The 14599-nt window shown below is 39.2% G+C and overlaps 1 protein-coding gene across 9 annotated transcripts in view; it reads right to left on the minus strand.

The window, feature by feature from the left end:
- Positions 1-14599, minus strand: part of CADPS2 (calcium dependent secretion activator 2) — a 454741-nt gene that overhangs the window by 34540 nt on the left and 405602 nt on the right. For all 9 annotated transcript variants that reach the window (XM_076006584.1, XM_076006583.1, XM_076006580.1 and 6 more), the window contains 2 exons: positions 5022-5105; positions 4882-4914 (listed from right to left, as the gene is read on the minus strand). In XM_076006584.1, the coding sequence (XP_075862699.1) occupies positions 4882-4914; positions 5022-5105 (117 nt within the window). The remainder of the gene's footprint in view (positions 1-4881; positions 4915-5021; positions 5106-14599) is intronic.

Here is a 14599-nt window from a genome sequence, read left to right on the forward strand (position 1 = left end):
ACTGGAATTTATTTCTGTTCAGGAATATATTGAAGTTTTTTTTCTCTTATTCATGATATTTTCCTCTTATAAGTGTCATGAAAAGTATGTATCTCAAAGATACATAAGACTGTGTTCCTAATACATTATATTTAAATGGCTTGATTTATTTTCTGTTATTAACTCATACATTTTCAGGTGTGCTACATTTCTAAGGAATATCTGACAACTGAGTATATTCTAGGAATAGGAATTCTTCCTTTTCTGCATTAGGAATGTCAATTCATAGATAATTTAATTTTACAGAATCAATGTTATTGCCCCCATTCTCTACAGAATTTTTTCTCATGCTTTATCTTATCATCTTTAAGGAGACATTTTTGGGCTCTGTTGTCTCTTAGATGAAACTGGAGAGACATCAAGAATTCACAAAGTAGAGGAATGTCACAGAAGGATTAATGTAGTAACTTATTCACTCATTTTATAGATGACTAAACTGTGGCCATTTAAGTGTAGTAATGCCCAAGGTCATATAGTTAATCCAAGGGCATATAGCCACATAGAATCAACTAAAATTCAGCAATTATTATGTCCTAAATATGTGTACTTTCTTTTTAATCAACATTTTAGAATAATTTTAGATTTATAGAAATACTGTACAGATAGTACAAAGTTCCCATATACTCCACAGCCAATTTCCCCTATTATTACCATAAGTTAGTATATTTATTAATGAACATATATTAAGACAGTATTAACTGAAGTTCACCCTTTATTCAGATTTCCTTAGTTTTTGCCCCATATACTTTTCTGTTCCATGATCTCATCCAGGATATCATATTATTAATACATTTAGTAATTATGTTTCCTTAGACTTCTCCTGGTGATGTCAGTTTTTCAGACTTTCCTAGTTTTATTTTAGAGAAGGTCTCAATCTGTTGCCCAGGCTGGAGAACAGTGGCATAGCTCACTGAAACCTTGAAATCCTGGGCTCAAGTGATTTTCCTGCCTCAGCTTCCTGAGAAGCTGGGACAACAGGCTCACACTGCCACACCCAGCTAATTAAAAAAATTTTTTTTGGTAGAGATGGGGCTCTTGCTATGTTGCCCAGGTTAGTCTGGAACTCCTGGCCTCAAGTGATCCTCCCACCTTGGCCTCTAACCTCTCACTCCAACAGTGAGAAACTTGGTTTCCACCAATCACCATTTATTTAAATGTTCAATTCCAGTATACATGTATAGTGGCTTCAGAATTCATTACCTGTGGAGAAAAACTCCATCAACTGGAGTACAATGCTTATTTATAGTTTTTTTCTTTATTCTTACAGACTCCACTAATTTCCAAAGTTACTTAGAGCAGCACATTTTCCCCCCACCCTCTTCAGTGAGGTTATTTCATATATTTGCAACAGAGTTACTTAATTATAGTTTCCTTTCCATCTGGGATTCCATGATAACCTAATTGACTTTTTTTATAACTACATATATTCATGCTCATTCTTTGTGCTTTAAAGTTTGATTTTGATAAATGTACAGTATATCTACCACTATATTAATAGTATCATGCAGAATAGTTTCATTGCTCAAAAAAATCCTCTGTACTTTACCATTCAACCCTCCCTGACCTTGAACTCATGGTAATCACCAATCTGTTTATGATTTTTATAGTTTTGCCTTTTATATAATGTGATATAAATGGAATCCTACAGTACATAGCCTTTAAAGTTGGTTTCTTTTAGCAATATGCATTTAAGATTTATCCATGTCTTTGTGTGGCCTAAGAGCTCTTTTCTTTCTGCTGAATAGCATCCCATTGTATGGATGGACCACTGCTTGTTTATCCATTCACCTAATGAAGGACATTTTTTGGTTGCTTACATTTTAGTGATTCTGCATAAAGCTGCTATGACATTTGCATGCCGGGTTTGGTATGGACATGTTTCCAAGTCAGTGGGATAAATAACAAGGACCACCACTGGTGGGTTGCATGGTAAGACTATATTTAGCTTTTTAAGAAGCTGGCAGTCTTCCAAAGTTGCCATACCATTTTGTGTTCCTACCAGCAATGAATGAGAGTTCCTGTTGCTTTTATCTTTATCAACATTTTGCTGTTGTCCTTGTTTTAGATTTTAGCCATTCTAATAGGTGCATGGCAGTATCTCATCTTTTAAATTTGCATTTCCCTTATAACAGTTGATATTGAGCTTTTCATGAGCTTACTTGATACCTGTATGTCTTCTTTGTTGCAGTATCTGTTTAGATCGTTTTGCCCACTTTAAAAATTGGGCTGTTTTCTTATTATTAAGAATTCTTTGAACATTTTGGATATAAGTCTTATCAAATATGTATTTTATAAGTATTTTTTCACCATTTGTGGATTGCCTTTCCTTTCTCTTAACAGTTTAGAGAAGTACAATTATCAATTTTTAAGTCCAACTTATCGATTTTTTCTTTCATAGCTTAATTTTTGGTATTATATCTAAAACCCCATTGTCCAATCCAAGGCAATATATAATTTTCTCTCATACTTTCTCTGGAAATTTAATGAACTAATTATTCAAGAGACAGAATCTCACTCTGTTGCCCAGGCTGAAGTGCAGTGGCATGATTATAGCTCACTGGAGTCTTGAACTCCTGGGCTCAAGCAATCCTCCTGTCCCAGGACTATAGGCACCTACCTCTAGTAGCTGGGACTATAGTATTTTGGGACAATGGGCATCTGCCACCACATCAGGCTTATTTTTGTACATTTTTTTGTAGAAACGGGATCTTACTATGTTGCCTAAGGCTGGTCCTGAACTCTTGGCCTCAAGTGATCCTTCCACCATGGTCTCTCAAAATGCTGGGATTACAGGTGTGAGTTACTGTGCCTGGCTGCTTCCGGAATTTTTATAGTTTTGTATTGTACATGCAGGCCTTATCTTTGAGTTAATTTTCGTGAAAAGTGAGGCAGTGTTCTTTTTTCTCATGAGTCTTTCAAGCAGTGCTTCAGAAAGGCATACTTGATAGAATTGAGTATAAAAAAAGAGTAACAGCCAACAGGATCTCATAGCATGCATGCATGCATGCATGCATGCATGCATTCATTCATTCATTCATTCATTCATTCATGACAGGGTCTCACTCTGTCTCCTCACCTAGAGTGCAGTGGCATATTCATAGTTCACCGCAACCTCAAACTCTTAGGCTCAAGTGATCCTCCTATTTGCGACCCCAGCAATCCTAACCTCCTAAGTTGCTGGGACTACAGGCGTGCACCACCATACCTGGTTAATTTTTCTATTTTTTTGTAGAGATGGGGTCTTGCTCTTGCTTAGGATGGTCTCAAACTACTGGCCTCAAGTAATCCCCCCTGCCTCTGCCTTCCGAAGTGCTAGGATTACAGGCGTGAGCCACCATGCCTGGCTAGGATCTTGTAACTTTTAAAGTTAACATTCACAGGCATCAATAATAGAATGTCCATGCCTGAGGAAGGAACTCATCCCTTAGTAATCTGCCATGGCCAGATCACAGCTATGGTATAGTATGTTCTGCTGGCAAGGAGTGGTAGGGGGAAACCTTGACTTAACAGTGACATTGGAAGGCTGGAATTCATCTAAGAAGAGTGACTGGTATGACAAAGAGTCTGGGTAAAATTGCTATAGCAATATTGTTAATGTTGATATGTCTACTGCCCTATCTCTTTATCCTGATTATGAACCACTTGAGGGCAAGAAATGTACATTTTCATCATGTATGGCCAGGACCTAGCACTCAATATGTGTTAAATAAATATTGAATTAGTGGGTTTAGTAAAAATATTGACAATGTTTAATCTAGAAAATAAGAGTTCCTCAGACAATCCATGTCTGTGAATAGCTACCATATCCCTTGGGAAGAGGAGGCATGATAATTATCACCAAACATGTGAAGAGCTGCCATGCTGAGGAGGAGCCAGAGCCAGGATTAATGGGTGGAAGTCCATTTAGAACTATAGCAGCAATAAAGCTAGGGACAAAACGTGGTTATACTTTCTAAAAGTAAGAGCCATCTATAACTGATATGCAACAAAGCTTGCTAGTACTCAAACAGCTAACATTCATAATGGTGTTCCATGATGTGATGTTCCTCAGGTATGAAGAGATGATTTATATCCATCTAGTTTTAAATGTTAAGGTTTTTATCATTGTGCCCTAATTCTTTGAAAATTGATACATGTGCCAAAATATATGATTAAACAGAACATCTTACGTCTTGATCATACACATGATAACAGAACTTAAAGCAAAAACCAATTTAGTATTATGATCAGCTTCAAAATGCTACACAAACTTGTTGGTTGTATTTGTAGAGTGAAATTTTTCATTGTAGTTAAGTAAGTTTCAAAATTTCCACCCATGACAACTTAATTTTTGAAAAAATTTACGGGTTATGAATTATTTATAAAGACTTCTGTGAAAAATGAAATGTTAAAATAAGTGACTATTGATTTGTAATACTTTTGTATTTAGAAAGCTAATTTCTTTGATTTAACTGGTTTATTTTTGTTATTTTAACTTCTACAAGAAACCTGTTAGGGCTTTCATTTAAAGGGAAGAGAGAGTGAGTATTTTTTCTATAAATAGTGTGGGGCATTTTCTATCCCATCCTCCAGTGCTACAACTTCCCTCTGCTACTCGGGTGACATGTTCTCCTGATCAAGTGACCTCTTTAAGAGTTTCCGAGTTGTAACAATAAAAGTACACTGAAATAACCTTGCCAAGTCTTGTTATGAGAATTAGGGCTTGCTTAAGGAAAATAAACTACTCCCTAAGGGAATGGCACTGGTTTAAAGATTTGAAATAAACCCACGGTGAACTATAATTATTTTCTTTAAAAAAAAAGAATTATATACAGTTTTTAAAAAGATATAAAAAATACTTACTGGAACATCAACATATTTTGCAGCTGCTTTCACCTTAAGAGAGAAAAAAAGATAATTATGAGAATTATTTTCTTAATGGCTACCTAAATACTGTGACAACAGTTAAAAGGCAGCAGGAGAGAACTCATTCAAATACTTACAGTGAATGACAGGATGGATGAAAAGAAACTGCCTTCATCATACCTGGACAGCTTAGACAACACCCCTTCCAACACTGAAACAAACTATAATACAATTTATAGTGAGTATTTAGAATGTTACTATGCATACAAACTAACAGCAGGGCAAACAATTCCTGAACCAGCTTTTCCCATGGCACAAAAACCAACAATGAATAAACTGACAACCGAGGTCAGGCTAACCTGTGATGTTTACTTTTTCACTCTGAACATGAGCTAACTCTACAGTCCTTTTCTTTCTCATGGCTAGAGATAATACATAATTTTTTTTTAAATGTATAATAGTAGTCTAATCACTTTACATGTGAGACTATTTAAACCATTAATAAATAACATTAGGTTCATCAGATTCTTCCTTAAACCATTTTTCAACTTCATGGTCAAACTTAATCAAATTCCTCTTTATCATATATTACATGGCCATCCTTCAGGTTTTTCTACATCTACCCAGGAGGTTTAACAGAAAAGAATAGATAATAAAAGGGAGGTGTAACATTCAGGGTTCTTGTGACAATGGAACGAAGTCTGACAGTTAATAAGCACCTACCGAGCGGTTATAATTGGGACACTTAAAGATCACCCCTGCTTCCAGAAGCTTACACAACAGTTGCGGAGAGAAAACAGACACGCTGCAGAGCACAATGGAAAGGGCACTAGACTGAGAATATATGTCCCGATTCCATTGCTGGGTATTATGTAGGCTCAGTCTGGCCACTGTACTTCTTGGGCCTCAATCTTTCCATCAGTTAAATAGTAGGCATGGTGTGTGTGTGGGGGGTGGAATTCAAATTAGTCTCAAAACAAAAATTTATATTTCAATGACATGGAAAAAAAACAACAACCAAGTATACTATAATAAAAAATGCAGACAATTTTATTGAGTGGAAACATACTAAGATTTGGCATGAAGGTCAATGAATAAGAGATACTAATAAGGATACACTGCCCTACATCTTTCCTCTTTAGAACTAAAATAATATGCACTGTTGACAAATTATGCACTCCCAAAGGGAAAATACTGACAAGGTTTTTTAAATACGAAAAGGGAAATTAACGAAGGCTGGTTTTTGTTCACATAGCAGCTTCTTCAACAAAGTGATAATAGTTCTAGGGACACAGCTTATTGGTCTCTGGTGGCCAGACAACTCACCGTGCGTGCACAGGAGATAATCTTTTCTCTATGGCTGATCAATTACTGCAAAATGGTTTATGCAAAAGAAACAAAAACTTCCCCATAGGTTTCTCCATCACATCATGTGCCACATGATGTAAGAACACAGAAACAAAACCACGCGGACTGCTGACTAAAATTTTATTTTTAAAGAATGAGAACTATGTATGGCTGGGTAGTTATCCTAATCACAACATTACAAATTGCTCACAACTAAAAGACAATTTGGTGCTTTCCTCCTGCCCTGCCTGTTAGGGTTTCTCACCAATCATGAGCAGCTAACTCAACTTGATGTGGTTTGCAAAGGCCCAGGAGACTAATTCTCTAGGGCCGTGTCAGACCAGGGGAAGGGAATTCCAAACTTAATGGCCCTCTGTGGAAAATGCCTCATCTCTTGTAACTCAAATCTTGAGAGCAAATGTGTGCAGGGTGATCTCATTTGCCACAAGCGACAATTGCTATAGCTACCAGACGGCCTGAACCATTGAAGGCTCTGGCGCGGCACCTGGTTCTTGATGCCTTTGGGTGAGTCTGTGTCTACACACGTGACTGATGCTGAGGGACAAAGCCAGGTGGGGGCAAGAATCTTAGACGGATTTAGAAGACTTCAGTGTGAGCTGTAGTTCTGCCACTGTCTGGCTATGAGATAACATCAAGTCATTGTGTTCCTCTCACTTCAGTGTGCTCATCAGTAAAATGGGGAAACAGACAGCTGTCCCGCCCATCTTTCAAGGATGGTGTGAAGATCAGGGGAGGTGATCTGTGTGAAAGAAGTTGAGAAGGTAGCAAAACACTAGAAAAATGTAAAATACTAATATTATTGATCTGCTTAGTCATATCACTATCCATTCTATGTCTAAACACCTAAATATGTTAAATCACAAGTTAATGGGGGTTGCCTTAGGAATGCTAGCGATAAGGAGTAATAATGAGTTTGGTTCTTAGCTAATGGGTCTCATGCAAATCTATGGGGCTTTCTATGGAGGTAGAATAGAGTTGAGGCTGTAAATCGATGATTGTTGGAATCCAGTCTGTTTCAAGGTCATTTGGCAAATGGTACAAGGAACAAGGCTTTGAACACAGATGTCTTGCTCCAAGGCCCATGATCTTTACCATCATGCTACAGAGGTGTACAGTTTAAATGAGATGATGCTTGTAACGTGTCCAGCATATACGAAATGCTTAATAAACATCATTTTGTGATAGTTATTATTATTGAGCACCTAAGATAGGAGATATAACAATACAAGTGCTATAGATCTTTCCCTTCAGGATCATACAAACTAGTGGGAGAGGCAGACGCAAACACAACTGCACATGACACCAGGCAGAAGTGTTATGGGCCAGTGTAGACAGGCAAGTGTAACTGAAACAGGAGAAGGGAGAGAATAACTTTGACTGGAGGATACAGGGTAACCTTCTTTCATTTATGAGGTGGCCCAAGAGCCGAGCTGCAGGATAGCAGAAATGGAACGTATAAAGTAACAGGTGGGGAAGCCTACTGGTGTATGAATTTAAGGCAGAAGTTTCTGTCTGCTGTGGCATCTGGCAGCCTGTCTTGGCTTGTGCTTTCTTTATAGTACAAAGCAGCACTGGGTTGTATCCGAGTAAGTCCTATGTGTGGACTGTGCTCTGCTGTGACCATGCCGCAGCATTCAAAACTAGTGGAGAACCTCTCCTTGAGTTCTTCCTTATTGTCAGGGTTGGTTTTTTTGAGGGGTGTTGCCCCAGTCCTTTGGCTCCTTGCTTGGAAGAATTGCAAGCAGGGCCGATGGGATGGAGAGATGACAGACACTTAGTACCTCCACCCAAGCAGCTTTTATTGCAAGCTTTTCAGCATAGAAAGAGAAAGTGAAAGTACCTTTCCTGAGGGGAAGTGGGTCCATCCCTGAGAGGGGAGAAGATGCTGGGCTCCTACCACACTTCTACTTTTACGTCTATGCTTTATGATATGCTAAATGGTAGGTGGAATATTTATTGTTTCTCTGGGAAGAGGGTGGAGAGTTCTTACAGCTAAGGACCTTCCCCAATTTTATCCTTATAGGTTAACTTCCAGGGGTTGCCATGACATTTGTAAACTGTCATAGTGCTGTGGGTGTGATTTTAATATGCTAATGTCTGTTAATGGAGAAAAGGCCACCTTTGGACATGAGCTCCCAGCTTCTGTGCATGTTCCCGGCCAGAAAAAGTCCTAATATCAGGTTCCTGCTGTTGGGGGTTAGGTTTTAGATGCTCACTGGCCTTCTCATTTTTGCCCCCCTCCTTCTTTCCTGTGGTTAGCGCTGTCAATCTGCACCTGTCCCTAACACTATCCCAAACAGCGGCTGGGGAGGCATAGCACGGCAGGGAATCTAAATGCTTCTGTGGCAGTGAACAGTGACTGCACCTCCAGAATCAGCCAGCAGAGCCACACGGTTCCTACAGGAAGGTTTTCTTTGCAAGATTATTGTCGAGGCACATGTAGTAGAAGAGCTACCTTAAAAATCAAACTCTATTAACATCAAGACAGACTAGTAATGATACATTTTTCATCTCGCTTTTTAATTGCATAAAACAGCAAGATTCCGAAGAAATTCAGTTAAATGCTGGGTTTAGTTGCTGCATCTTTAGCTGCTTCCTGTGAACTTTCTCTGTACAAATCAGGGAGTATATAAATACTTATGGGTTTGCCTTGTGCTCTCTCTTCTCCTGAGGGTGGTGTCAGATAGGAATGAAACACTGTAATCTGTTTCCCTGCTCCTTATTATGGATGCCATTTACTGGGTTTGTTGAATAATATTTAACAACTAAAGTCTGTCTGGGTAATTACCACCTTTGCCTTGTGATGTACTCTCTCAAGGAAATTAAAGATGAAAGCACTTTGAAATGACTGGTAAAAGGAAACATAAAGAGTGAACAAAGCATGTAGGTTTACACTTTGTGCTGAATTTTAACACGATACAAGAGTCATATGGAAGGTAGAACTATAAATTCTAAGTGATGGGGAGGATTCCAGCTATATATAGACTGATGGGTTCAAAACACACAGTTCTTGCTTTTCTGGTTGTGACATTTCATGAAGTAAATGAGCAATTTGCATTATTTACACTGCAATTTATAAAATATTCCACAGAAAACACAGTCATCCATAGTAAGACTGCTCATGAAAAACTAGGTGTGTTTTATTTTTGCCGGAAGAATGGAATTGAGGATATTAGATGTTTTGTTTTTGTTTGCTAAGATCAGGATGAATTACTGTTGTTAAAAATCCACATGGAACCAGAATATCATTGACTGGAAGAAAACAGATGTGCTTCCCTGAACCTGAATGTCAATGTTACAATATATTAATAACAGAATGGTTTCTCTCCTGTCCTCTTCTCCAACTGACTCCTAAAAGGTCTTTCCGGATCATGTACATCTATGTGAAGGATGGATACCATTTGACAGGATGTATTTATCTGTCATACACCTTGTTCTGGAAAGGATCTAAGACAACTTCCTAAACGGCACACCTAGCCCAGATGTCAGTGAATTCTCTAGTTTCCTCTTACTGGTCCTCTCCCATTGACCCCCACAAATAGAGTGAACTATTTTATTTTGTATTTCCTCTCTGGTAATGGCTCCTAAGAATGTATATTATTCCTTTGGAGCACGTACTTGTATTTGGACAGGTGCCTTATGAATATATGGTGTTGATACAAACAAGTAAACTGAGTACATTTAATCAAATTAATTTCACCAGGCTGATTTTTAATTCAGATATTTTAATGACATCATCTGGCCAGTCAGATAAGATTTGTTCTTTGTTCATCTTATTCTTAAGAGAAATTCAGGGGAAAATCTTCCAAGTTTTAAGAAGGAATATATGTGTTTGTATATGTATATACACCCGGATATCTGTGTCTACACACTCGGTGAGAAAGTGATTCTTTCTTAAATCCCTTTTTGCAATATTGAAGCTCTAGGAAGTAGAATATTATTGTGATGATCTTTTAATTCATACCTAGAATTGTCTGACCTCCTGTTAACAGGTGCGTTATGAGAGTTGTCATTCTTTCATTTCTGGCTCTGTTGAGCATTGCTTTGACCGATTCTTACACACAGTCCTCCCAGTTTTTCTTCAGCATCTTCACCACTGTATAAAATGTATTCCATTCTCATCAACCTGACTTATAGTTGCCCTATCTGGCTACCTGCCTGAGTGGGCTCCACAGCACACTTACATGTGTGGAACAGACATTGAAGGAGGATATACAGGCTGGTCTGTACAACCCAGAGATAAAGAGGGCATGAGGAGACCGTGGAGTGGGGGTGAAGCACCCACTCTTTTCCTCCCTGGTCTTGCTGATTCTGTATTGCATTAAGAAAGGATTACAGGTTCAGGGAACATGGGAGTCAAATCGCAGCTCTGCTGGTGTCTACCCTGTGACCTTGGACCTCTGCTTCCTCATCTGTGAACAAGGGAACTGCACTCTGGTAATAAGGCTTCCTTTCCCTTCTCAATCAGAGCAGCTGTGCTTTGACTGGTGTTGTATTTTGCAGTGCTAAGAAGTACTTGAAGATATTACATGGATCTTATAAACATTTCAAATGTATATAAAATATACATCTTATAAACACTACAAAAATGTTTGAAAGTCCTTGTTAGATGACCTCGGGTCTTTCTTCCAACTCTAGCATTTTGTGAGCTATGGGATTCTAGAGCCTGGGGACAAAAGATGTGGCCCCCAGCAGGAGATATATATATATATATATATATATATATATATATATATACACACACACACATATACATATATATATATATATCAGTTTTATATATACATAACACAAGGATTCTTGTTTTAGACTTAGAAAAGACTGTAGATATTTTTTTTTTCACCCAATACCTTTGCTTTTTTGATGAGAATAATGAGTTGCACAAGGAGACCCAGCTGGTAACATAAGAAATGGGACCAGAGTCTGGCTCTTCTGACTATTCCACACTTTAGCTGATTTAATTTTAATATAAAATGGCAATAAATACGACATTTCTCATATCCTTTCCTTGGCAAGATTTACTGTTCCTCCTGTCATTGTTTCCTCAGTAAAAATGATCTGAATCCCTTGCTGGCTAGAAGCATCTTTATGTTTTCCCCTTTCCTTTACAGTTTCTTTCCATTTCTTCTACAGGGTCTCCAGTTACAGCACCTTGGTCTGAGAACAGCAGCTACTGGTCCAGAATCATTTTTAATTGTTGAAATCTTATAATCACATCTCTATTTTCAACTCATATTCCTCCTCTGAACTCCAGACCCAAATATCCAAATATTCCCCTTGATATCTCCTCCTTCATGTGTCTCAAAGGCAGCTCAGTCCCAAACACGTCCAGTGCTGACACTGTGGCTTTCCCTCCAAATCTGTTCCTCTTCTAGGACACCCTACATCAGTGACTGATATCAACATCCATCCCTTGCTTCAAGCCACAAACCTAAGAGTGATCCTCAGTGTTTCCCACCAAACCCCACCCATTGTACACTTTAAATGTCTTTCGATTAGTTCGCTCAAGACCAACATAACAGCCTCCTGACTATGTTCTCTCCAATCTGTTTGTTACAGGCAGTCAGATGAATCTTCTTATAATGCAAATTTGATTAATTCCCTACCCCAACTTCCCACCTCCCCAACTCTTCAGTGACTTCCCATCACTCTTAGGATAAAGACTTTAAGCTCCTCAATACATCCTGCAAGCTTCTGCTCACTTCTGCAGCCTCATCTTGCACCAGGCCCTAGTGCCTATAGTTTCTCCTACTTAAATGGTCCTCTTGTCCTTGGTTAACTCTTTTATCCTTTGGGACTCAGTTCACACCTCACTAGCTTTTCCTGTCCTTCCTGATTAGATGAGTCACTCTATCATAGGTTCACCTACATAGCACAGTTGTCGGAGTGTGATTTTGTTTGCTAGCATGTCTCCTGCAAGGGTTAGCAAGCTTGCTGAGAGCAGGGACCTTGTCTGTTTTGCCTTGCACTATATCCCCAGCACTGGGGCATGCTTACTGGCACACAGATGTATCCTGCAACTCTACAACACCTCATGGCCATGAATTTCAGTCCTTTTTAAAAACTGAATATTGCCCTTTTTCATTAGTTACCCAGTCACAGTATCTCATCATATGTAAATAAAGCATAGTGCTTTATTCCATGTTCCAGGTTATGGATAGAACAGAACTAGAGTGTTGACACCAGAGCACATTTCCTGATCATTTTCAAGATTTGCTTTCATCTTCTCTTAATGCCACTCATTCAGCAAACACTCACCGGGTATCTGTTATGTGGCAAGCAGTAAACAAAGCACAGAGGATAAAGAGAACAAGATTCCTGTTCTCAAAGGGTTCAGAGACAGACATGTGACCATGTGGTAAAGGCCAGAGGAAGAAGAAACACAACGCACTGTGGGAGGAGGGAGCTAACTTTGCCTAGGAGGGTGAGATGGCTTCGAGGAAGGAGGACATAGCAAGACTTTTCCAGTTGACATATAAGAAGAAAGGAAGGAAAGGCTCTCTGGTGGCAGAGGGCAGGAGTGTGAAAAGGTATAGAGTTCTTAATAACTGCGAAACCACTAGAACTCTGGAAGGGCTAGAGCTTAAGATGTGGATGACAGTGCTGGAGGGTCAAGAACAATTAGACTGTGAAGGGACTTGCAGGTGATGCCAAAAATTTTTCTTGTGGGCAAACCTTTCACAAACTCTATTCTAATGAATATTAGTTCCTGTTAGAGACTATTAGGCATTCTGGTGTAAAGGGTCCCAGGGCAGGTTAAACAGGAATACTACACTGTTGAACACTGCATCATCATGAACCTCAAGAGCACCAGGGTCCCCTCAACATGTTAGCAACCTCTTCTCATGGGACGTCAACACATCTTAAGTGCAAAGTGCACTCGAGGAACAAGTTAGGAGATGATGGCACAGGCAGTAAGGAATACCGACAACATACAAAGGAGGCATTGGCAAGAAATGACCAAGTTTGTATTCTGGAAAGGGACTCTGGCTATAGGGTGGTAGGAGGGGGCTGTTAGGCTGAAACCAGAGACTTGTGGGAGGTTCCATGGGAACTTTCCCTTTAAACTGGCCCCACCCGCTTTGAGGGGCCACCCAAACTCCACCCCTTTGAGAGCCCGCCCAAACCTGACTATAAAAGCCCTAGACGCCCACCATTTTCAGGGCTGATGCCATCTTGAACTCAGGCCATCTGTATGCAGACGTTAAAATAAACTTTCTTTTCCTTCATCTCGACCTCGTGTATTTCTCCCTTGGCATTTCTAACAAGGGGGACGTGGTGGAGATCAGCGAGGCAAGAATTTAAACAGAGAAGTGATAAGGGCCTGGAAGAGGGTAGCAGTGTCAGTGAGAAGGGGCAGAAAGTGAGTGGGCAGAAAGAGGGTATTTAGGAGATTGACTCAATAGGCCCTGGTGTCCTCTTGTGTGAAGTGCTTGAGAGGATTCTAGACAGGCAAGAATCCTAAGATGAAGGGGTTTACAAGGATATGATTGGTGCTACCAACAGAAACAGCAAATGCACTTGGGATCGAGGGGATGTGGGTATTTTTACACACGTTGAGCTCATGGAGATGTAGAATAGGTCGATGGAAATATGGGTTTTTAAGCAATAACAGCAACAAGAACAACAGTAACAACATTAATACTTAAACAGTACTTCCAATGTGTGGGGCACTGTTCTAAGACTCTATTTGTATTAACTTATTTAATATTCACTAATAAATACTACTATTACTCCTACTTTATAGGTGAGGAAACGGAGCCATAGAAAGATTGCTAAAGTAACTTGCTCAAGGTCAGACAGCTAGTGATAAAGACGGAATTTGAACTCAGGTCTGAAGTTAGGCTTTTAATCATGATTCCATACAACGTTTTACATACAGAGTTGGGGATTCCAGCATACAGTTGAAGTTAGGAGTGTGAAAGTCAAAGAAATTTATAGAATGAGTTCAACAGAGGGCTAATGATGGAAGCTCAAAGAATACCAGCATTTAGATGCTGGTGGAGAGAGATGGACACAGAGATGAAGGCAAAGACGTTTTCTAGGCACATAAAAGGTGTGCGCAGTAGGGACACAGACTGTTGAGTGCCAGGTGTGATTGACAGTCCTGGCTAATTCTATATCATTTGTGAAAACAAGTGAGATAAGAAGAGGGTATGGAGGTGGAATTGAAGAAGGGAGGGAAAAAGAAGAAAGTGTGGTTTCTTATTTATCCAAATGTAGCAAACATACTTATCAATATGCACAGAACAATTAAAAATGGGAAGAAATATTTGGGATGCAAGAAATTCATGATTCATCTACTTTATATTAATTACTATGCTATAAAAATGTCTAGGACATGACT

Source organism: Microcebus murinus, chromosome 9 (genome assembly GCF_040939455.1).
Source record: "Microcebus murinus isolate Inina chromosome 9, M.murinus_Inina_mat1.0, whole genome shotgun sequence".
Taxonomy (NCBI): Eukaryota; Metazoa; Chordata; class Mammalia; order Primates; family Cheirogaleidae; genus Microcebus; species Microcebus murinus.